Source organism: Eumetopias jubatus, unplaced genomic scaffold, assembly GCF_037043125.1.
Source record: "Eumetopias jubatus isolate StellerSeaLion01/CBP00866 unplaced genomic scaffold, mEumJub1_p1.0 scaffold_8, whole genome shotgun sequence".
Lineage (NCBI taxonomy): Eukaryota > Metazoa > Chordata > Mammalia > Carnivora > Otariidae > Eumetopias > Eumetopias jubatus.
The window spans coordinates 95,742,611-95,766,371 of NW_028274814.1; the positions used below are offsets into that span (position 1 = coordinate 95,742,611).

Genomic DNA, 23,761 nt, shown 5'->3' on the forward strand with positions numbered 1-23,761 from the left:
GGTACTTCTCCAAATAAAATCACTGTGTTGATTTCAAAAAGGTATGATGGATGCTGAACATGAAAGGGGGGGGGGCAAGAGAGAGGATATTTAATCACATCTGATCATCCTTTGAAGTGTTTCTCCTTTCCTGTATTTATTACAGCATAGGCACTCATTATCTCAAAGTAGCTTCCTATCTTGTCTTCTCTCCTCCCATTCCCCCTTGAGTATATTCTAGGCATTGCCACATTACTCTTTTTTTCTCTTTAAATTTTTTATTGTTATGTTAATCACCATACATTACACCGTTAGTTTTTGATGTAGTGTTCCATGATTCATTGTTTGTGCATAACACCCAGGGCTCCATGCAGAACGTGCCCTCCTTAATACCCATCACCAGGCTAACCCATCCCCCACCCCCTCCCCTCTAGAACCCTGAGTTTGTTTTTCAGAGTCCATCGTCTCTCATGGTTCATTTCCCCCTCCAGTTTCCCCCCCTTCATCCTTCCCGCCCTGCTATCTTCTTTTTTTTCTTAACATATATTGCATTATTTGTTTCAGAGGTACAGGTCTGTGATTCAACAGTCTTGCACAATTCACAGTGCTCACCATAGCACATACCCTCCCCAGTGTCTATCACCCAGCCACCCCGTCCCTCCCACCCCCCACCACTCCAGCAACCCTCAGTTTGTTTCCTGAGATTAAGAATTCCTCATATCAGTGAGGTCATATGATACATGTCTTACTCTTCTTAAAGCACTGTTTTCATCATTTCACCCTTCAACCCAAAATCTTTTAGGAACTCTCTTCTGACTCCCAAATGCCACGTTCCTCAGTTTGGCATTTATAATCTCCCAGGGTCTGGCTGCTACATATCTTTCCAGGCATTATCTACCTGTTCTTGTTCCATGTGCCCCTAATCTGCAGTGCTCCCCATCACTGAATACATTGTGTGCTTTCATTATAATGCCTTTGCTCTATTTGTATGTTCTTCCCCATCACCATTTCTCTCCTCCTAAGTCTGATCTCAGATGATAAGCCAGAGATTGCTAGTTATCTCTAATATCTGTTCTCTTTTTCTTTCGTATTAGAACTACTGATTTTTAACTAGGCACATCGCTACTCAATAGAAATGACATGTTTCAACCTTACTTATAGTTAAGTTCTGACCAATAAGGGGCAAGTGTAGGGATGTATACAAGTTCTGAAGGTTGTTTTTTTTTTTTAAGATTTATTCATTTATTTTAGAGAGACAGAGAGAAAGAGTGAGTGGGGGGAGGGGCAGAGGGAGAGAGAATCTTCAAGCAGACTCCTCGCTGAGCATGGAGTCTGATGCGGGGCTTAATCCCAAGACCAGTGAGATCATGACCTGAGCTGAAACCAAGAGTCAGATGCTTAACTGACTGAGCCACCCAGATGCCCCTGCAAGTGTTCTTAAATAAGACGGGTGTGTCCTTTTCTACCCCCATCTCTTTTCTGCTGGCTGGAAATAAGGATGTGATGGCTGAAGCCTGAGCAGCCATTATGGATCATAAGGTAGAAGCTGCATGCTCAGGATGGTAAAGCCACATGATAAAGACAGCCTGTGTCTGTGCTGATTGGAGAGCCATCGTATCAACCCTGAACTGTCTATACTTACATAAGAGAAATCATTTTATTTTGTGTGAGCTACTGCTATTTGGGGTTTTTAACTGCTACAGAAACCAACCCCTCCATTAAAATACATTGTTTAGGATAATTTTCTGGTGGCCAAAGATAGCAATCCATTCAAAATCTAAGCAAAATGGGGCAATTCTTTTAAGAATACAAGGATTTGTCACAGAACCTATGGGTGGGGATGAAGGAAGCCTCAGGAACAGAGTGGAATCTGGGACTCTGCGGAAGCCACAAAGTCCCCTCATTGTGTCTCACCCCTCCTTCTCTTCTCTCTCACTGCAGATTATTTATGCACCTGGCAGAGCGAAGCAATAACTAACTATATGTTTAATAGATGGCAATTTGGGTATCAGTGAGATAATATGGATCTGAAGCCAATTACCAAACTTTTCCTTTACGTATGTAGCTTGTTAAAGTGACTCTTTTGAAGAGAACCATACTCTTCAGAGTCTAAGCTCTTCTGTTAACCTTTTTCTCTAAGCTCTCCAATTTTTTGCAGTTGTTTATTCCAACATCAGAAAAAGGGCCTGAAATGCAGAGTTGTCCATAACTGACCTAATAAAAGACATTTCAGAGACAGTTCTGTTTTTGTACAGGAGTTTCCAAAGCAAATTTTTATGGGAATGCCAACACTGGCTCAGAAATACTTATTTTGCTAGACAAGGAAATGATAGATTATTTTTGGTTTGTTTTTCCCTGTAACCAGCGTTTTTTTCCTTCTTTTGTTTTTGTTTTGTTTTTTTGCATTTTGCATTGTTCTTATTTACTGTCTGGGTTCCTGCGTTTACCTAGTTTTTTGCCCTTCAGGATTTCTTACATTCTTGTCAGCTTATTGAAATGTTTGATAAGATGTTTTATCTATTTTACCTAGCACTTTGAGTTGCTTTTGGTGGGACAACTAGCCATTCTCTAGTCTGTCATCCTAGTGGACATGAAGTCCAGTTTGCTTGTTAGAGTTTTAACTCCATTTTGTTTGTAAGATATTACCCTGTTCTGAAGACCCAGGCCCTAACTTTGGTAGCCCAAGTTCCCCATCTGTAAAGAGGAAGACTACCCTTCTACCTATGTCAAATTGTTCTCTGTAAAAGAGTCATGAGATAATTAGCATGAAGTCAGTTTGAAACTGGAAAGTACCCTGTAAATTTTCTGGACTTTGTAAACGAAAGAGGCAAGCAAGTAATAAAAAATCATTACTAAGGATAACAACCCTAGAATGACTTGTTCAATTTAAAATTTCTACATATTTGCAATCATCTTCATTTTCTGGCATCAGGTATGGATGGGAAAGTCTTAAGATTTCTTAAAAAAATACAATATTATTTACATGTTGTATTTGACATTAATTGTATAATTTATTTTTTAATGAAAGAAAAAGAAGGCAAATTTAAGCACACCACAAAATCTGTCATCACATTTTTTAAAGTTTGTGAAGGGTCTGTCCCTTTAATATATGGGTGAGCAATCTAACCTAAGATGCTTACAACACTTTATACACTTTGCAGGCTGAGATTCTGAGTGTCTCAAACTTTGTAATCTATTTTGGTCTCTGTGCTGCAAGGACGATGAAATGTTATTACAGGTAACTACTCAGATCGCTCTTCTCATTCTCAAACAGTGCTCACAGGTTAAGTATGTGAGAGGAAACACCTCTAAGTACATTCCAAAGAGCCTCTTGGATGCTAGGTGATTTGCAAATGGACCAGCCTGGGACTCAGGCATAAGGTTACTGCTTACTATTTCCTGTAGACGCTCCATGTCTTAACTCCTACATAGAACATATCATAGGGCCTGTCCTCTAAACATTTATTTTTTTTTTTAAGATTTTATTTATTTGACAGAGAGAGAGAGAGAGCAAGCAGGGAGAGTGGCAGGCAGAGGGAGAGGGAGAAGCAGGCTCCCCACTGAGCAGAGAGCTCGATGCAGGGCTTGATCCCAGGACCCCGGGATCATGACCTGAGCTGAAGGCAGACCCTTAACTAACTAAGCCACCCAAGTGCCCATCCTCTAAACATTTATATACCAAGACAGCACATCTCCACATAAGTCATTTACTTAACTGCATATATTGAGCCAGTCCTACTACATGTCAGGTCTTATGCTTGTTCTCAAGAAGCTCATAGTTATTAGGAAAATAGACAAAACTACAATTATCATTCTATGTGATAAGTGCTCGAAAGAGACAAGGTCCTATGGGAGCACAGTTAAGAGCACCTAACCCATACCGGGGTGGGATAGGGTTGGCGGGCAAGCCAACAGAAAAGGGTTCACAACAGAATTGATGCTTAGTCTGAATAGTGAAGGATAAGCAGGAATTAGTTAGGTAAGGAAAAGGAGGAGGGTCAGGACTTAAGAAAAAGGAGTAGCATATGTAAACATGACATGTATGAGATAGTATGACAAGACTGGAGAACCCAAGTAGTTTGCTGCATGCTGAGTTTATTTATTCCACCTAGTTACTGTTATGCCTGTCTCCCTTGCTATGTTCTAGTTCTTGGGGTGGAGATTGTGTGTAATGGTTTCTTTGTCCCCATGTAGGCACAGAGATGGAGCACAGCAAACGATGAATAATATTCATTTAGGACATGACATGAATGACAGGGGGTAAGGGAGAATGTTAGGAGTCCATTAATGGAGGAAGTTTATTACCTAGTGACAGTGAATAGGAAATGGGATAGATTTAAGAATTACTTGGGAATTAGAATGGATAAGACTTGCTATATTGGCGATGGGGTATAAAAGAGTAAATAATGACTTTCCAGATTTCTGTTTGGATTATAGGTAGACAATAACAGTAATAATGTTATTAGTAGTAACAGCTGATATTCATTAGGCAGTCTGCATCATACAGTACACTGTTTTACATGTATTAGACCATTTAATCTCTCAACGCCTCAGTGAGGAAGATAGGCTTTTTATTCCTACTTACCGATGAGAAAATTGGGACTATTAGAGATCAACTTGCCCAAAGTCACCCAGCTAGCAATAGCGATTTCAATCCCAAGAATTCTGATTTCTGTAGTCATACACATAATCTACTCTTCTTCACTGCCTCCAACAAATGTGATCAATATTTAGAATGATGATCCTATTCAATGTCACATAAATTGCATGTCTTTTACTAAACATAGAGACGCATACGGTGATCGCCTCTTTTTGATCCGATTTTGGGAGCTCGGTCCTGTATTTTCCACTTTTCCTACCTGGAGAACCTAAAGTGGGGTGGAAGTCTGATAAAAAAAAAAAAGTTGACACAAAAGATGAGAGAGGGCAGGTACAGAAGGACTTTCTCGAATGCTCCCGCCGCTGCTCACATGATGGAATCTGGTTCTATCAGGCTTCCTCTGCTCCCATCCCCAGTCGCACACGCACGCACACGTTGTAAGACATATATGGACGCCAAGTTTCAAGTGGTTCTAGCAGTCCTCAAATCACATCGAATGTTCATTTTCCAACTCCTGGACACTCCACCACGAAGTTAACTCGAAGCCGCCTGTCGAGCCCAGGGAAACACCGCCCAGCGAGGCGAGTGCTCGTTCCCAGGGCAACAGCCCGCGGAGACGCCTGGGGCACGCGCCCCGGCACCTGCGAACAGTCCCGCCTGACGCCAGGGGGCGCGGGAGCGCGTCGGCTCCTCCCGCCCCACGCCGGCCCCACGCCAGCCCCGCCCCCGCCCCGCCCCCGCCCCCGCCCCCGCCCCGCCTCCCCTCCATCGGGCCAGGCCGCTCCTGGCTCCCGGCCCCGCTTCCGGCGCAGGCGCAGTCCCGCGCTCCCTTGGCGGCTCTCAGCGCAGTGCGCCCACCGCGGCTGAGTGTAGCGGCGTCGGCCGGCCGTCCTTTTCCTCTTCTCGCTGCTTCAGGGCGCGCTCCGTACAGCGCCGAGAGCGCCCCTGGGCGCGGGCAGTGGCCGCGGTGATTTCGTCAGGTGAGTGCAGCCGCGGGAGGGAGAGGCCCCGGGCGCGGAGCACCGCCCCCCTCGGCGCTCGCGCGCCCGCCTCCCTCCCGCGAGCCGGCCTGGAGGGGCAGCCGTGGCAGGTGCAGGTGCCGCGCGCGGGGACCCGGCCAAGCAGCCCCGGCCCAGCAGCTCCGGCCCAGCAGGCGCGCTCCCTCGGCTTGGCACGCGGGCTCTAGGACCTCCGGCAGAGGCGGCGGCAGGGCTCGGCGCCTCGGAGCGTCTCGGGCCGCTGGGGCGTCGGGCGGCTGCGGCTCCTCCCCCGCCCCCCGGACGCCGGCGCGTTACTCATTAACTGCGCGATCCCGAGGGCCCGCGGCTGTGAACCCGAATCCCGGTTACCTGTCGGCGGGGCGCGCGCGCGACTCAGAGCAGGGGGCCCGCGGCAGCGGGGGTGGGGGGGCTGGTTCTAAGAGAGTTCCCGAACAAGTGTGGAGCCCGGCGCTGCGCGGGATCTGGAGTGGGGTGAAGCAGTAGGCTTAGACCTGGAGTCTTAGTAAAGGACAAGCGAGGCTCCGTGCTGAGGCGTAGAGGTCACCCTTGGCAGGGTTTCGGCGAAACTTGCGGGGCCCGAGCAAGCTCTAGGAGTCGCGCCTTAGGTGGCCGCGCATTTCGGCCTGACTTTTGTTTCGGGGAGTTGAGACGAGCTGCGCGGACGTAATTGTAATTACACTGCCCTTCCACCGTTGACAACTCTCTCCGACCGCCCGGGGACCAGCCAGCTCTAATGGACTCTGGAAGTGATGATGTTAGGTGGAATCTGCAGCACGTGAAGAGTTGCCAGTTGTTATGGCATTAAGAAAACATCTGTAATGGCTAAAGGGTAAGGTCTTGAAAATTAAGAATGCTGAGTTAATACTGACCCCTAAGAAGCAATTTAGTTTCGTGGAAATACAGCATATTCCGAGGCTACCTGTTTCACACTCCTGTTTCCCCCTCCAACTCTCTCCTTTCAGTGTAGGGAAAAAAGCCGTGTAGTCTTTTGCCATGGAATGATTACATAATTGGAGGAGACCGATAAGCGGATTAAAACTAAACTGTTCTTTGTAAATCGATTGAAAGACCCAGTTTCTGTTCATTATCCTCATTCTTATTTTGTTGTTCATACGGTGTCTTTAAAAAAACGGTGAATGACAAATCAAGGAGAAAAGAGGCAGAATAGATTTGTAGACTGATCATAGTAAATATTTGATACTGTTAAATATTCCACCAGTTTTATGGGGCCTTGTTCTGTTAACATTTGTTATTTATTTACTAGTCCTGTGCATTTTGATGGAACTTTTCATGTTTGGACAGACATTGAATCCCAGCTATGGTTTATGTGATCTAGTCCTAAAGTCCTTGTGGAATTCACAGAAGTTAGTTTAGCGGTTCTACAATTTTACAACAACGGTGTATTTCTTATGGTGTGTGTGTGTGTATAAACAAATATATGTGTGTGTATATGTATAACAGTAAAGTTATATACTAGTCCATACATTTATTAACCAAAGTGGACACATTAATATAACTCTTCCTTGTGTGTTTGGCAAACAATTCAACTGTAGTATTGAATACCTCTCACCTTTTGCTAGGATGGATATTTGCTGTTTGGCCACTTGTGGGTTTTCTAATTAGATACACTTTTACTTTTTGAATTAGTATAGTTATGCATATGCTTCCGTTAGTATATTTTTCCTCTGATTTTCTCTAAACCCTCAATTCCACACAACATATACACAGACATTCCACAAATAATTTTTACAATGGAAAGTTTCTTAGAAATCTAGGTCCCCATCAATTCTTAATATGGCAGAGCAAAAACTTGTAGGTGACAGTGGTTTTGCATGTATTATTGTAGTTAGTGCACCTTTTATTTTCTTTCCTGAGCAGGACTGACTGAACCAATTAGTTACCTGGCGATATGAAAAATTATTAATCGGTTTTAAAGTTTTAGCTCCATTACTTACTGTGCACGTGACCCTGAGTACATCTAAGCTCTGAGAGCTTATTTTCTCCATTTGTAAATGGATAGAGTATTAGGTCAAACCATGTGACTGCCAGTTTTCAACTGTTTTTAACATGGTTCAAACTAATACGAACATCATGATGGTGGGATGAGAATTAAATGAGATACTCCATGTGAGATGTGAGGGGTGGGAGAAATGAACAAATATTAGCTTGATAGTGGGCCATACACTGTGTTGCTCTAGATACTTTGATTCCTTTGGTCCTCAGCACATTCCTGGGATATAGATGGTATTACCACAATTTACAGATCAGGAAGTTGAGGCTCAGAAGGTAAAATAACTTTCCTCTGGTTACTTAGTTGTCAGTGGTCATATAGATGATTAATGGCAGAGCCAAGCCAGGATTGAACACTGAGTGGCTGCCCAAAATGGAACTCCTCACACGCTTGATCCTTCCATTCTTTTCTACATCTTCTGTAAAAGATATTATAATTTTGTAATTATAAGGAGACAGCAGATGAAACGTGTTATTGTCATTTGTATTTCTGGTTAAAAAGTGTCCAGGTTTTCTGGTGATGTTGATACCATCACTGCTACTCCTACTTTTGAGCTTACAGCTTACCACACGTCAGGTTCTGCTCTAAGCGCTACACCAAGTCATTTACTTCGGCAGTGTCTTAAGAGTTAGCTAATGCTTTATCCCATTTTATAGTTGAGAAGATTGAGACACTGAGAGGTTATGTAGCTTGCTTTAAGATCGTACAGCTAATTAAGCGACAGACTAGAAAAGTCAGGCAGTTTGTCTTTAATGTCCATGCTCTTTACCACTATGCTCTCCTACTTCGTGTGTAGGTTGTAATGCTGAATTGTTTTTAATTAAGCTTTTATGAGATACTTAATATTAGTATAATAAGTAATTCTTTATGTGTCACCAGAGATTTTTAAATCAAATATTCATTGAGCATCTACTCTGCAAGTCACAGTTGAGGGGAGCGGTTAGAGGAAAGTATTCATGGAGTGTGGAAGGCAGGCCTTATAATCATTCCTGTATCTTTTATAAGGTTCTCAAAATTTAGAAGGCATGTGTCACATATATCTGTTGTTGTAATTTTAATGCATGCCAAATAAGGCAAAGCGTTAGAATAGTTGGAGAGTGGGGAGGAAGGCTGAGTCGTGGGTAGAGATACTGTGTGTTGAGGTAATGAGCGAAAACTTTCAGGATATTCTGAGGGAGTACACTTTTTCAAGCGTAAGGCTTTGTCTTAGAGTTTTGGTTAAGGTGTAGTTCATTAAAGGGTAGTAGGTTACTAAATTAATTACTTAAACACACTTGGATATTTAATTTAATCAATTTATTTTTTAAAGATTTTATTTATTTATTTGACAGAGAGAGACACAGCGAGAGAGGGAACACAAGCAGGGGGAGAGGGAGAAGTGGGAGAGAGAGAAGACTTCCCGCTGAGCAGGGAGCCCATTGCGGGGCTCGATCCCAGGACCCCGGGATCACGACCCGAGCCGAAGGCAGACGCTTAATGACTGAGCCACCCAGGTGCCCCGAAACACACTTGGATATTTTTTTAAAAATAAAATATCTGAGCTTTTGAAAACTCCTTGGTAGCTAATTCCTCCTTTTCTCTGCTGTTCTCCCTAGCTTTGCCAGGTAGTAGTTTTGTTTTTTGTTTTTTGTTTTTTTTTTATTTCTCTCTTTTATGCTTCCAAAGTACCGAGTACATGCCTCACCTTTGGTATTTATTAGTTTTGGTATTCATATTGCCTTGTAAATGCTGACAGTGAGTTCTCCTCCTCTAGTGTACATGTGCTTTGAAGGCAGGGTGTAAGTCCATCATACCCCCCCCCCCATTTTATAGCTTTAGCACTGGGCCTGGAACCCATAGGTACTGGGCTGTGTTTGGTGATGGGTGTCAGTGGAAGAATGTTAGGATGTATTGAAATTGATCTAGCAGTAGTAATGGAATGGTATTGAGTTAGAATTGCAGGAACTAAGGGAAGGAGGAGAGGGATATACTTCCAGCAGCCAACATTAACTTGCCATCTCTGTTTTTTCCCTTCTGTTTTCCCTTTCAGTTTACAACTAAATGAGGTAGTTTCATAAGCTTAAATTCTACCTAGTCATGGTTAGAAAAAAGTGAAAAAGTAATCTTGATTTATTTTAGAATATTGGCAACAGAAAATTAGATAGCTGTAGCCATTAGCTGAGATTACTTAGATCAGAGGTAAAGAATGGAAGATTTCGAAGTAGTTCAAGTTTGTGGGGGATTTGTTTCTTGTAGTTAAGAACAGGGTTGTAAACATAAGCATAACGGAAGTTGACAGAATTCTACATAAATGAATTGACAATCTGATACAAAGAAACTCTGCAAGAATGTGAGAGTACCTTAGAAGTTTAAAAGAGCATACAGATGATAGCTTAGAGCAAGTTAAATAAGTGAATTGTAATTGGATGTGTCTAGATAATAGTACTGAGTATTTGTTGGGAGCACCTGGGTTGACAGATCAGGGTAAAATATAAAAAAACAACCAAAATAAGTTCAAAAAACAATAAGTAAAAGTGCATTAATTTGCTGTTGGGAAGAGAATTGTATTTGAACTCTATACCTCAGAAAAAAATCTTGTTTTCCCTTTTCTTTTCTTTTAAGTCAGATAAATAAGGATCCCTTCTGGTTATAAGACAGACCCCTTAGATTTTCACTACTGTGTATTTCGTCTTAGAGTTTTACAGATAGCACACGTTTGTATTGTGCTTTGCAGTCTGTGCGACATTTTTACACTGATAGGTAAGTCATTTGATTTTGTCAGATACGGGCAGGGCAGGTAATACCACCCATTATAGATGCTGAAACTGAGACCCAGAGAGATTAAGTGACTTGTGCATGTTTACACAGCTGGCTAATGAGAAGACCTGAGCTAGAAAGGTTTTCTGAAACTACTTTAATAAAATGCTCCAGATTCTCCAAACTTTTTAAAAAGTCAGTTTCTCTAGTCTTGATATTCTCTCAAGGTACTTACTGTTTTATCTTTATTTTTGAAACAGAGGTAGCCTGGAATCACTCTCTCTGCTCTTTCTGCTTTGCTATTCATTCTCTCCCTAAAGACTCTTACTGTTTATTTATCCAATCAGTATACACCTCAGTGTCTACTGAATGTTCACATATATTCTTGCATATGCAAAATAAGGTGGCTTCCATTATTAAGAAAAAGAAACTTGGAAAACATTTTTTATGTTTCTGTTCTAAGGATTTGTAGTTAAATACAATATTAGTAAGCCAGTTGCTAAGTTATGAGCATTTTCTGAAAATCCTTAAAAGAATTTGCAATAAGTAGCATCTCTAAAATATGTCAGGTTGTGCATTTGCGTCCTGTAGAATTAGTAAATGGAACTTAATTTGTGGTCTGTTTTAATAAGAGTGGGAAGATTGTGTAGCTTGATTGACCATCTTACTAATTTTTCCCTTTGGTTATTAATTAAATTTACACTTACCAACATAGAATGCTTCTTAAAATATAAATGTGATTTTTTTTTTGTTAATAACAAAATTTTTCGGAAGCCAACTTTAAAATTATAGTGAATGTTAATGAGAAAATGATATATATATGTATATATAACATACATACTTTTTTGTTTTCCTCCCCCTTATTTATATAGTATTTGAATAAACTTGAAAGCTGTCAAATTTGGAGAATTTCAAATAAAATAAGTAGATGCAAAAACGTAGTGAACCTCAAAGTTCCTGTCATTTAGCCCAGGACTCAGCAAGAAGGGTCAATCCTGCCACATCTACTTCGCCCCTTCTTGTAGTATTTTGAGCAAATTCCAAGCATTGTATACTTTCATCTGTAAATAGCTCAGTATGTTTTTTTAAACAATGAAAGGCAGTTAACTACAATACTGTTACACACTTTAAAAAATTAACAATAATTTCTTAGCGTGAATTATCCACACTTTTCACATAAGAGTAAGACCACAATAGTAAAATCAAGCTTCTGTTTATTTTTACTTATATGCTCCCCCCACCCAAGTTCTACAAGAGGCTGAATAAGTATTTTAAATCCCACAGAGCAGCTAAATGGAGGAGGAAATGATGATAGCAAAGAGAATATAGGAAAAAAGAATAAAACACAAAGCAGTAGTGAATGCTTATTTCAGTAGCCGTGCGTTAGAGAAACTTTAGTTTTGCCTTTCTGGAAGTAAGACAGGGGTTCAGAGATTAAACAGTACTCTGTTTAGAATGTGCACTCGCTCGTGGTTCATTGAGTGAGACCTGCCCTAGAGAGCCTCTGTCTTGACCTACCCTTCATCTGAATCCTGCCTCTTCTCCCCAGTCAGTTTCCCTTTGAAGTGATTCTTGGATGTAGTGGAGTCAGGTGGTAGAATCAGACACACCAGGGTTTGAATCCTAGCTGTTACTTATTGACCATTTGACCTTGACAAAATTATTTTCTCCGAGCCTATTTCTTTTTCTGTAAAAAAAATCCCAGTTCAAAGGGATGCTCTGAGGAATAACTAGAATAATGTATACTATGTATATGTGTGTATGTATAAATATAGATGGCACTATTCGAATGTTTTTCATGTGTGGGTGTATATATATATGTATATGTGCGCCTCCATCCCTTCCAATCTCAAAGTATGACCTTGACAATGAGCACTGGGTGTTATACGCAAATAATGAATCATGGAACACTACATCAAAAACTAATTACTGTATGGTGACTAACAACATAATAAACAAACAAAAAAAGACCAGACCTTTATAACATCTGGGCTAGCCTGTTGTAGTAACCTCTTAACCAATTGCCTCTAGTCTCTTCTCTCTAAAGTCCTTATTGCCTTGGGCATCATTTTTTTCTAATGACTACACCACAGTGTATCTGCACTTGCTAAAATGTAGATCTGACCGTCTCTTCAGGATAAACTACAAGCAGCATTTTCCATGTTAAATGAAGCAAGCTTTTAATGATCTGTCATATATTTGCTTCTCCAGACTGATTTTCTGTCACTCTCTCCTTTGTTAGTTTCATTAGTGCCAAACCATTATTCCCTGACTGTCCTGTTTTATTGCCCTTCTTGTCCATCTATTGGATTCCTACTCAGCATTTAAAATCTAACTTATATTTTCCCTCTCCTTGAAACATTTCCTTCCCCCACCTCTCCTCCCCAAGCCCTCAGGGTAATCCTTCAGTGGCTCACAACAGGCTGTTTTGCCGTCTCTTTAGTCCATTTTCATAGCACCATTCTTAGAACTTGGTGCCAGGATTTGCCCTGAGGAGCTGAAGCTGGCGATCATTCTTCCATTCTTAGATAGAATAAACACAATTGATAAAAAAAAATTGTATTAAATGCACTAATATATGGATAAAATGTATTTAGTAAATATGTTTTAAATGTTAATGGTTTTTAAGGAGGTGAATTAATTGTTGGAATTTGTAACACTTGAGTTCATTATACACTATTGAAATAGCAGTCTAATTTTTAATGACAGAAGCTGTTTCTTCCAAAATTCGTGCTAAATTAAGAAGTCATTTGGGAATTAATAAAAGCATCTGGACCTTCCTCCCTGCCTTCCATCCTCCAGCAGTCTGTCAATAAATTGAAAAAGAAAAATAGTTCATATGCAAACATCTATGTCTGTTATATATGGTATATATATACACACACACACACACACACACACACACATACAGTATAATATATAGGTGCTTGCTCTGTTGAAGAAGAACATTTAAACAATACACTTATAATTTTAACAGTATTTTTAAACCAAACCACCATTGTTTTTTTTTCTTTGATGACGACGATGTTTGTGCTAAGATAGTGTGACAGAATATTTGGCAAGTATTAAGCAGAAGATACCTTAGAGATCATTATAATTAGTAATAACTAATTTTAATTGGTCAGTGGCAGTCATGGTACTAAACCCTTGATGAGTATTGTCTAAGTTAATTCTCAGACAACCTTATGAGATCGGTACAGTTATTAACCCCATTTTTCAGGTGAGAAAATTAGACTTAGAGCTCTGAGGTCACGTTGTTAGTAACTGGTCAAGCTAGGACTTGAGTCCAGTTCCAGAGTACAGGGCTTTTGGTGAGGTAGCAAATACTAGTTAATTCTCCCCATGGGGAAGTCAGACCCTGGTCTTCCTTCTAACAGACAGAGATAACACTTACCACCTTACAGTCAGGATCTTCGGGTCCAATTTTGTCACTAAATAGATGAAGATATTTGGGCTCAGAGAAGTTTAATGACCTGTCCCAAGTTTGCAGGTATAAGTTAGAAGTTGGTCAAAACTAAAACCTTAGCTTTTTTCTTCAGGTACTGGTGTTTCTGTTCTGCTGTGACGCATATAACCTCCCGAGTTGGAAATAATTTACTTTCCAAAGCCTGTGCTTGGAGGAATTGTAGTAAATATAGAATTAAAATTATTTAATTTTCAGATATTAAATTGGTATGGAAAAAGATTAAGATTACAGCTTTAAAGTATGGTTGTTTTTTTTTTTCCTAGAAGTAAATCATTTGTTTCTCACTTGTTAAGTAAGTCAAATAAGGGGAATGTGCTTTTTGTGGGAAAATGGATTTTATTTGTTCTTTTGGACTAATTTTGGACTAGCATAAATTGAATTTCTTGATTTCATTTAAGTTATATACGCATATCCATTTTATCCAAGTGCTTAAGTTTTTAATTGAAAATACTGTATCAGCAATTCATCTTAATTTCTTGAGTTACCCTAAGGATGCCTTTTATTTTCAGTTAGAAAATTCATTTTAATTAGAAAAAAGAATTTTATAACATGTTATTAGGATTTCTCTAGGCATTCATTAAATGAGTTAATACATGTGAAATTCGTAGCAACAGTATTTCAGTAAATACTGACTGCTGTTTTTGCTATGATAATAGTGACTTCTAGAAAGAAGAAATAACATGAAATACATATGGGTGATCAGAAGCAAATTGTCTTGGTCAACTTTTCCTTATGATTCAGTGTCAGCTTTATTGCTTAGAATTCAGTAATAATAAAGCCAGATGGGCTGTAATTCACCCATAAGAATATAATGTGGTCAACTTTTTCACGCATTGGTAGTGATCCTTAACAGGTTTAGTTTATGAATTGGGATAATCTCCAAAAGAAATTAGTTTTTTTTGAATTACTCATTACTTGACTGCTTAAAAATAGCAGCTTATTTTACTCATATAAAAACTTTGAATATGAAATCTTAAAGCTTCCATATATTTTAAAGAGCAAAAGATTTTCAGATGAGTATGATTGGTGGCTCATTACCAGCTAAGTTACATTTTATGGAAATTGCATATGCTTGAAAAGGACTGAATTTAATCTTAAAATAATCTTTTCAGAAGTGACTTGAATTTAAACAAAGTTTAAATGTATCCTCCAGAATGAGAACACTGTAGGGAGAGGCACTGCCCAGAGGTGCTGTCCTAAGTGTTATGGGCGTTTTTTTTCATTCTCATCATGAAAGGTAGAAAACCCAGGCATAGGGCACGTGGGTGGCTCAGTCAGTTAAGCACCTGACTCTTGATTTCAGCTAGGGTCATCATCTCAGGGTGGTGGGATGGAGCCCCGCAGCACACTGGTTGTGGCGCCTGCTTGGGATTCTCTCGCTCCCTCATCTCCTCATGACTCCCACTTGAGCGTGCTGTGCTCTCTCTCTCAAAACAAAACAAAACCACCCAGGCACAGATTTCCAGATGAGAGAACCTAGGCACAGGTTGGCCCAATAATTTGACAGAAGCAGGTTTCAAACCCACCTCTCTTTGAGACTTGCATTTTATATTCACAACTTTTGCTTCAGTTTATAGCATATTTGTATTCTCCATAAATGCTTTGCTTTCATTCCTTAGACATGCCCAAAAAGCCCTTGAAAGGGCTTTCTCATTAGTTCCTACTTGTACCTGATTCTTTAACTTTACCAGTTTTCAAAGTAATGAATTGACTCCCTAGCACTTATCAAAGGGGACCAGTGAGATTTTGTTTTTATTTTTAGTATCATCATGAATTCAACGATTTAAAAATATTTTTGTTTCAGTTCCTTACAGATACTATCTTTTTGATGTTCAGATTGTCCTATCTTTGGTTAGTGGGAATCCTTTTGATACCACTCCAGTAGTCTTTGATAGCTTTCTTGCTTCCTGGTATAACAAGGATGTTCCAGGGTCTTTTTGTACATTACTGCCCTTGGCCTGGAAATCAGCCATTTTCTCTGAGGAGCCCTTGTTCTTTTTTTGTAGGAAATGGTATTACGTTGGGCACAAGGGGTACTTACTCGTTGCTCCGGAGTTGGTTACCGTTGTTATTACCACCCCAGTGGATAAATTTAGGAATTTTTTGTTTTAATAGAAATTTTTTTCCTGATGGATTCATATTTAGAACTTCAGAGTTTTTACTTCTTTGATTTTATATTTGTATCTCTTCTCGTATGCTAAAATCTTAATTCTGAATGACATTAACATAATAACTTATTTCCTTAATATTATAGTTTTATAACAGCAATATTAACATGATTACTGAAAATAGTTAACTTTCTTCACATCCTTTTGTCTTTAGAATATATTCGGTAAGCGTGTACAATTTTATGTTTTAAATCCACTTGCAATAGCTCTTTTCTGTGTTAAGCTACTGTCTCAATACACAGCTAAGTTTATTTGTTTTATTTTTAGGCATTCCTTTTTAAAATTTAGTATTGTTTTATCACTTACATGGTTCTAAGCGCAAATTCAAATCTACAAGGCAAGGTCCATTTGGAAAAGTCTAGCTTTATGCCTGTCTCCTCCTCTTGTTCTCTCCCTCTTCCTGTAGGTTCCCTGTTTCTATTAGTTTTTGGTTTATCCTTCCACTTCTTAAATGTAAGTCTGTACGCATAGTAATACATCTATATGTCATATATACACATACAATTACGATTATATGTGTACATAGAAATAAATTTGTATTTTCTCCTTTCTTAGGTAAAAGATAGCTTCCTGTGCATAGTTATTTATCTTGTTTTTTAATTTGTCAGTATATCCTTAAGGTCCCTTCATAGCAGTATGTAGATATGATTCATTTCTTTTTACAATTGTATAGTGCTTCCTTATGAAGATGTACATTAGCTCACTGAGTCTTTTGTTACAACAAGACCGTAGTCAGTCTTTTGCTAATGTTGCTAGCGTTATGCATGTATCTGTTCTTTATTTTAGTTTATCTTTTTTTTTTTTAAGGATTTTATTTATTTGACAGAGAGAGACACAGCGAGAGAGGGAACACAAGCAGGGGGAGTGGGTGAGGGAGAAGCAGGCTTCCTGCGGAGCAGGGAGCCTGATGCAGGGCTCGATCCCAGGACCCTGGGATCATGACCTGAGCAGAAGGCAGTTGCTTAACGACTGAGCCACCCAGGCGCCCCTTAGTTTATCTTTGAGGTAAAGCCCTGAAAGTGGGCATGTTGGTGTAATGAATATGTCATTTTGCCAGATATTGTCTAATTTTTCTCCATAGGATTTGTACCATTTTGCATTTCCAGAAATGCAAATGCTTTTGCATTCTATGATTCAGTAAACTTGTAAGGTGTAAAGATGTGAATTAAAAGAAAGGAAGTACCAAATAGTTACTGATAAAATGTCAAAGTTTAATGAAAACCTATTTTCAACTTCAAAGTGAATTGATCAGTAAATTATATTCAAGTGAAAATGAAATTTTCAGGGTTGGATGTTTGGTTTGTTTGTATTGTGAATAAGGATTGAAAAATATTCTTTTGGATGAAAAATAATAAATTGAGCATTAAACACTTTAAGTTCCTTGTTAAGATGCTCTTCCATTTGGCAAGTGAATATTTTGGGTGAAAAAACAAGAATTAGTTTCATTTTGAGGACTCAGACTGTTTGCTGCAACAAAGAAAACATTGATTGGATTTGAAATTTGGCAGTTGCAGATTTAATAGTTATAGTTTTCATTGTCCATATATATCCTTGAAGGTTTGTGACATGTTGTAATTGTACTTTTGAAAGAGTATAAATATTGGGTCACTTCTCTTTTTTCCCAGCTTTACTGCAGGCTTTTTGTTGTCTACTTGTCTTATTTTATTTTATTTTAAAGAAATAATTTGTCAGAGAGAGGGAAAGAGGGAGAGAGTGTGCACATGCACAAGCAGGCAGAGGGAGAAGCAGGCTCCCTGCTGAGCAAGGAGCCCAATGTGGGACTCGATCCCGGAGCCCTGGGATCATGACCTGAGCTGAAGGCAGATGCTTAACCGATTGAGCCACCTAGGAGTCCCTCTTACTTGTCTTATTTTAAACACTTTTTATTAAGGATATGAAAGAGTAGAATTTTTCAGTTTAATGATTGAAACTTTTTGTATTATGAAGAAATTAGGTGCTACATTGGTGCTTGTGTTTGGGAATTTAGGAAGTTCTGCTATCACTCGTGATTAGCACATTTTTATTGTAGGAAGGAAAAAGTTGGGAAGAGAGTTTGGGTTCCGATCATAGAAGACTTGATTTTCAGGCTGTTAAATTTGGACTTTATTCTGTAGACACTGGAAAATCAATAAAGGATTTATAAGATTTACATTCTTCAAGTGAAAAATTTGAGTGGTACACTTTTTAGTTTTAATGTAACCTTTGTGATGTAATTGTGTAGTTATGAAATACCTTTTCCTTATGGAGAAACTGAAGGGTACATGTTATTGCTAATGGCTGACTATGGTAACAGATGTTTATTGAGGCCATACTGTGTGCCAAGTACACAGCACACTACTAAGTACTTTATTTGGATTGTCCCTCTGAATCCTTACAGCACTCTGGAGAATGGAGAGAGTGTTGTCATTCCCATTCTTATCCCATCAGAGGAGAAATTTAAGGCTTAGAGAAAGACAACACATTATCCTAGATTGGATCCTGGACTTATAAGTTAAGACCATTATTGAGACAGTCCATGAAATTTGACTGGAGTCTGTTGATTGGATGGTCATATCGATCAGTGTTAACTTCCTGATTTTGATGGTTTTGTGGTTAGACGGGAAAATGTCCTTCTGTACTTAAAATATATATATTGAGATATTAAGCAGTAATGGGCATCATGTCTGCAAAACCTATTCTCAAATGGTCCAAAATGTTAACAGTTTCATAATCTGGGTGAAAGGTATATAAAGACTCTGCAACTCTTACCTAAATTTGAAATTATCAGTTGATCCTTAATCAACATGAGTTTGAACTATATGGCTCCACTTATATGTGGATTTTTTTGGATAAATACAATACAGCACCGTAAATGTATTTTCCATATGATTTTCTTAATATTTTCTCTAGCTTTATTGTAAGAATACAATATATAATACATATAAGTACAGAATATGTATTTAGTTGACTGTTTATGTTATCGGTAAGGTTTCTGGTCAACAGGAGGGTAACAGTAGTTAAGATTTGGGGGAGTCAAAAGTTATATGCGGATTTTCGACTGTGTGGGGATTTGGTGCCCCAACCGCTGTTGTTCAAGTGTCAACTGTATAGTGCAATGCAAATATCTCATTCCAAGCATGTGTGTGTATGTACATATCTTTACTGCTTCTCTTACTTACTCTAACCAATGTCATATGATAGAAAAGTTAAAAATTTCAAGCAAATTTTTATTTCTTCCTCATTGTACTTATAATTTACTCAGTTTAACAGCATTAGCTATAACTTTCAAGTTTATTTCAAGTTAGATTGTTTGCCTTTTGTAGTATTTATACTCTGAGGTCACTTAATAAATGTTAAATGATAATGGTATTTTTTCTTTGCTCTTTTAAGTTTATACTTTATAATGGACTGTTAGACACATTTTATAAGTTATTTGTCTTAATTTAATTTTAAATATCACTATCAAAATAACAGCCTGCTTTTTGTTTTAACATAGGTTATCTTATGATGAGGCTTTTGCTATGGCTAATGACCCCTTGGAAGGCTTCCATGAAGTAAACCTTGCTTCGCCTACTTCTCCAGACCTTCTTGGTGTGTATGAATCAGGAACTCAAGAGCAGACTACCTCACCAAGTGTCATCTATCGGCCACATCCTTCAGCTCTGTGCTCTGCTCCTATTCAGGCTAATGCCTTAGATGTTTCCGACCTTCCCACACAACCCGTGTATTCATCCCCCAGACGTTTAAATTGTGCAGAAATATCTAATATCAGGTAGGAGATCGTGAAGATCCTTATTTTGGAGTATCATGCTAAACAAAGGGACAGTTTGCTTGGTTGCCTAAAGTTTTAATATTTTAGAAATTTTGAATAAGCTCGTCCATGAAGAGGAGCAATACCTGTTAATGTTCAAGAGCAGGGGTCAGCAAACTTTTTATGTAAAGGGCCAGGTGGTAAATATTTTAGGCTTTGTCGGCCATATAGTCTCTGTTACAGCTCTTCAGTTCTGCTGTTAAAGTGTGAAAGCAGCTGCAGACAGTACATAAATGAATAAATTCCAATCAGACTTTACATATGGACTCTGAATTTTGAGTTTCATATAATTTTCCTATGCCACAAAATATTATTATTTTGATTTTTTTTTTTTACCATTTGAGAATGTAAAAATAAATCTTGGCTTATGAGCCTTGCAAAACAGGTAGCAGTCTGGATTTAGCCTGCATTTAGTTTGCTGACCCCTGTTCTAGAGTAGCACTATGTTTTTTTTTTTGAAAGATTTTGTTTATGTTTTGACAGAGAGCGATCACAAGCTGGGGGGCGGGGGTGGGCAGAGGGAGAAGGAGAAGCAGGCTCCTGGCCGAGCAGGGAGCTGGATATGGGGCTTGATCCCAGGTCCCTGAGATCATGACTTGAGCCAAAGACTCAAGACACTTAACCGACTGAGCCACCCAGGCACCCCTAGAGTAGCACTATTAAATAGAACTTTCTGTGATGATGAAAATGCGATAAGCATTGGCTGCATGTGGCTGCTAGACTTGAAATATGTTCGCTTTAGCTTTGACTGATTTTAATTTTTAATTAATAATTTATAAGTTAATTTTTAAATTAATGCTATTAATTAAAGATAGTGGCTATTACACTGGATAGTGCAGTTCTAGACCTTTGTGTTTATGCCAGGTCTGTGTGAGCATATGCTGATGTTTTCTGAATTTATCTTTACAGCATCCATGTTACAGATCCAGCACCTTGTTCTACCTCTGGAGTCACAGCTGGGTTAACTAAATTAACTACCAGAAAGGACAACTGTAATGCAGAGAGGGAGTTTTTACAGGGTGCTACTATAACAGAGGCTTATGAAGGCAATGATGATATTTTTGGGTTGAGTACTGATAGTCTGTCCCGTTTACGAAGCCCATCTGTTTTGGAAGTCAGAGAAAAGGGCTATGAAAGATTGAAAGAAGAACTTGCAAAAGCTCAGAGGGTAAGCAAAAAAGATGCTTTATTCTTCATTGTTTTGTATTTGAAATTAACATGTGTTCATGATGTGGGGCAACCCAAATGAAGTCATTGCAGTTCTACATTTATCTTCCCATGTGTACAGCCTCAGTTCCTGTTGGGCAGCATCTAGGCATCTGTGAAATTGATGGATTAGTAAAGAAGCTCATCTAAGAGTACTCACTGGAAAAATGAGAATCTGAAACTCTTTTTGTGTTACCTACATTGCCTGCTCCCTGTCTTACTTATCATTAATGCAAATTTTGTGGGTTATGTTCCATGTGTGGGTTTTCCCCTTCTTGTGCTTGACTTTATGGTCCTTCACTTGAAGTCAGTTAGTCCAAGTCATTTTGTTTTGAGGAATTGTTTAGTAATAATTACCTTTGCCATTCAGCTGGGCTTGAATATTTTCTGTATCTTATCTTGGAGAATTTTCTTTTCTTGGTAGTTTGTTGTATTTCCCATTTGGTCATCTTTAAAGTTCCTGCTGTCTATTCCCAAATTTGTGGCTATGTCTTATTCTTTTTATGTGAGTGTAATTAAATTTCAGAGGGAAATTTACAGCACCAAATATTTATAATTAGAAAAAGGGGAAAGTCTTAAATCAGCATTCTAAGCTCTCACTTTAAGAACCTAGGAAAAAATAGCAAAATCAGAGCAAGCAGAAGGAAGGAAGGAATAAAGAGCAGAAATCAATGAAATTGACAATCGAAAAGCTAGAGAAAATGAAAGTGCTGATTCTTTAAAAAAAAAATCAGTGAAACTGACAAACATCTAACAAGACTGACAAAAGACAAATTATCAGTAGCTGGAATGAAGCAGGATATCACTGCAGTTGCTGCAGATGTCAAAAATACAATAAAGGAATAATATGAATTTGACAACTTGGGTCAAATGGACCAATTCACGTTTAGAAACTTGAGAAGATAGGACATTTTATATGTGCGATTTTTAGCATGTTATGACATTTCACAAACATATATTCCCACCGTCTTTGCTACCAGACTTGTCTCTTAAGAGTGTAACATTGATTTTTGTATCCCTGGTGCTTAGCATAATATAATACGATGGCTGGCATATATGTCTTCTTATTAATGCTTCAGTGAATGGCTGATAACTAAATAGCCATGCAGATATGTTAAAACATTTTGATTAAATATATTTTATCATAAAGAAAAATTAATAGCCATTTTATCTTTTTCCAGAGGGAAGGGGTGTGCTGAGATGTGATTGTATTTGGCTTCTGTCATCTGGATCACACTCTGTTGTTTTAATATACAGTATTAAGTGAAATCACAGTTTATATAGAGGTAAACTATTGAGCATGTATGTATATCCATCATTGAGAATACTTTGGTGGTTCTTTATTGATCAGAACAGATTGCTAGTTTTTTAGCTCAAGTTGGGAGTTTCTTTTGAAATCTTCAATTTGCTGTATTGAGTTCCTGTTGAGGTAATTGAAATAAAAATGACATGTGAACACATACATATGGTGAATTATGAAGAGTACACGATAGTATTAATACTTAGAGCTCAAGGCTTGAAAATGTCTCTTGAATATGAAAGTATTTCTTGAATTATAGCAACTTGTGAATCAAAATTATGTCTACAGCCATTCTCTTTATTCTGATTATTCTTTTAAGAGAGGTCAGATAGTTACCATTTTTCTATTCTTGTACCTTTAACCTATTTTTGTCTTCCTATGTAAAGTGAGTTTCTTGCAGGTAATAAATGATTAGGTTTTGCTTTTTTATCCATTCCAGTAATCTCTACCTTTTAATTGGTATATTTAGACCATTTACATTTAATGTGATATTGATATGGTTTGGTTTAAATTTGCCATTGTACTGTTTTGTTTTCTGTTTGTTCCATCTATTCCTTTTTCTTCTTTTTCCTTCTTTTATGCCTTCTTTTGGATTAATTCCACATTTTTTTTTTTATGATTTTTATCTTCTCTCCTTTGGCTTATTAGCTATATATCTTTGTTGTGGTAATTCAGTGGTTACTTTAGGGTTTATAGTTTGCATATTTAACTTATTCCTCTCTACCTTCTGATGATGTAATACTACCTCTCATATAATGTAAGAACCTTACAAAAGTCTGTAGCCTTTGTGCTACAGTTGTCATATATTTCACTTGTTCATGTTTAAACTCTGCAATGCATTGTTACTATTTTTGCAGTGAATGATTATCTTTTAAAGAGATTTAGATGATAAAACAATCTTTATATTTACCCATGTAGCTGCCATTTCCATCGCTCTTCATTTAACCACGTGAATCCTGATTTCCATCTGATAATTATTTTTCTTCTACCAGGAGGACATCTTTTAACATTTTTGTTGTGTATGTTTGCTGGTGATAAATTATTTTTAGTTGTTATGTATCTGAAAAGGTATCTTTTCCCCACCTTTGTTTTTGAAAGATACTTTCAAAAGAATTTTAGGTTGATAGTTTTTCCTTTTAGTACTTTAAAGATGTTGCTCCAGTGTCTTCTAGCTTGCACTGTTTTTCACAAGAAGTGAGGTGTTACCTTTTGTCCTCTGCCTGTGATGTGAGATTCCTCTTTAGCACTGGCTGTTAAGCAGTTTGATTATGGTGTACCTTGGTGTAGTTTTCTTCATGGTTCTTGTACTTAAGGTTTGTTGAACTTCTCAAATCTGTAGTTTGTTAATTTTCATTGAATTTGGGAAGTGTGGACCATTATTTCTTAAAAAACTTTTACATTACCGCCCCTGTCTCTGCTCTCCTTCCAGACTCCTATTACACATTCAAGAGACTGCTTCAAGTTGTCCCATAGCCCACTGGTGCTCTGTTCATTTATGTTTTAA

The 23,761-nt window shown here is 38.4% G+C and overlaps 1 protein-coding gene across 1 annotated transcript in view; it reads left to right on the forward strand.

Annotated features, from left to right (window-relative positions):
* The first annotated feature begins 5,402 nt into the window (after nucleotides 1–5,402).
* RAB3IP (RAB3A interacting protein) overlaps nucleotides 5,403–23,761 on the forward strand; it is a 44,428-nt gene continuing 26,069 nt past the window's right edge. Inside the window, exons 1-3 of the mRNA XM_028111007.2 lie at nucleotides 5,403–5,559; nucleotides 19,437–19,712; nucleotides 20,661–20,919. Of these exons, the coding sequence (XP_027966808.1) occupies nucleotides 19,462–19,712; nucleotides 20,661–20,919 (510 nt within the window). The 5' untranslated portion in view covers nucleotides 5,403–5,559; nucleotides 19,437–19,461. The remainder of the gene's footprint in view (nucleotides 5,560–19,436; nucleotides 19,713–20,660; nucleotides 20,920–23,761) is intronic.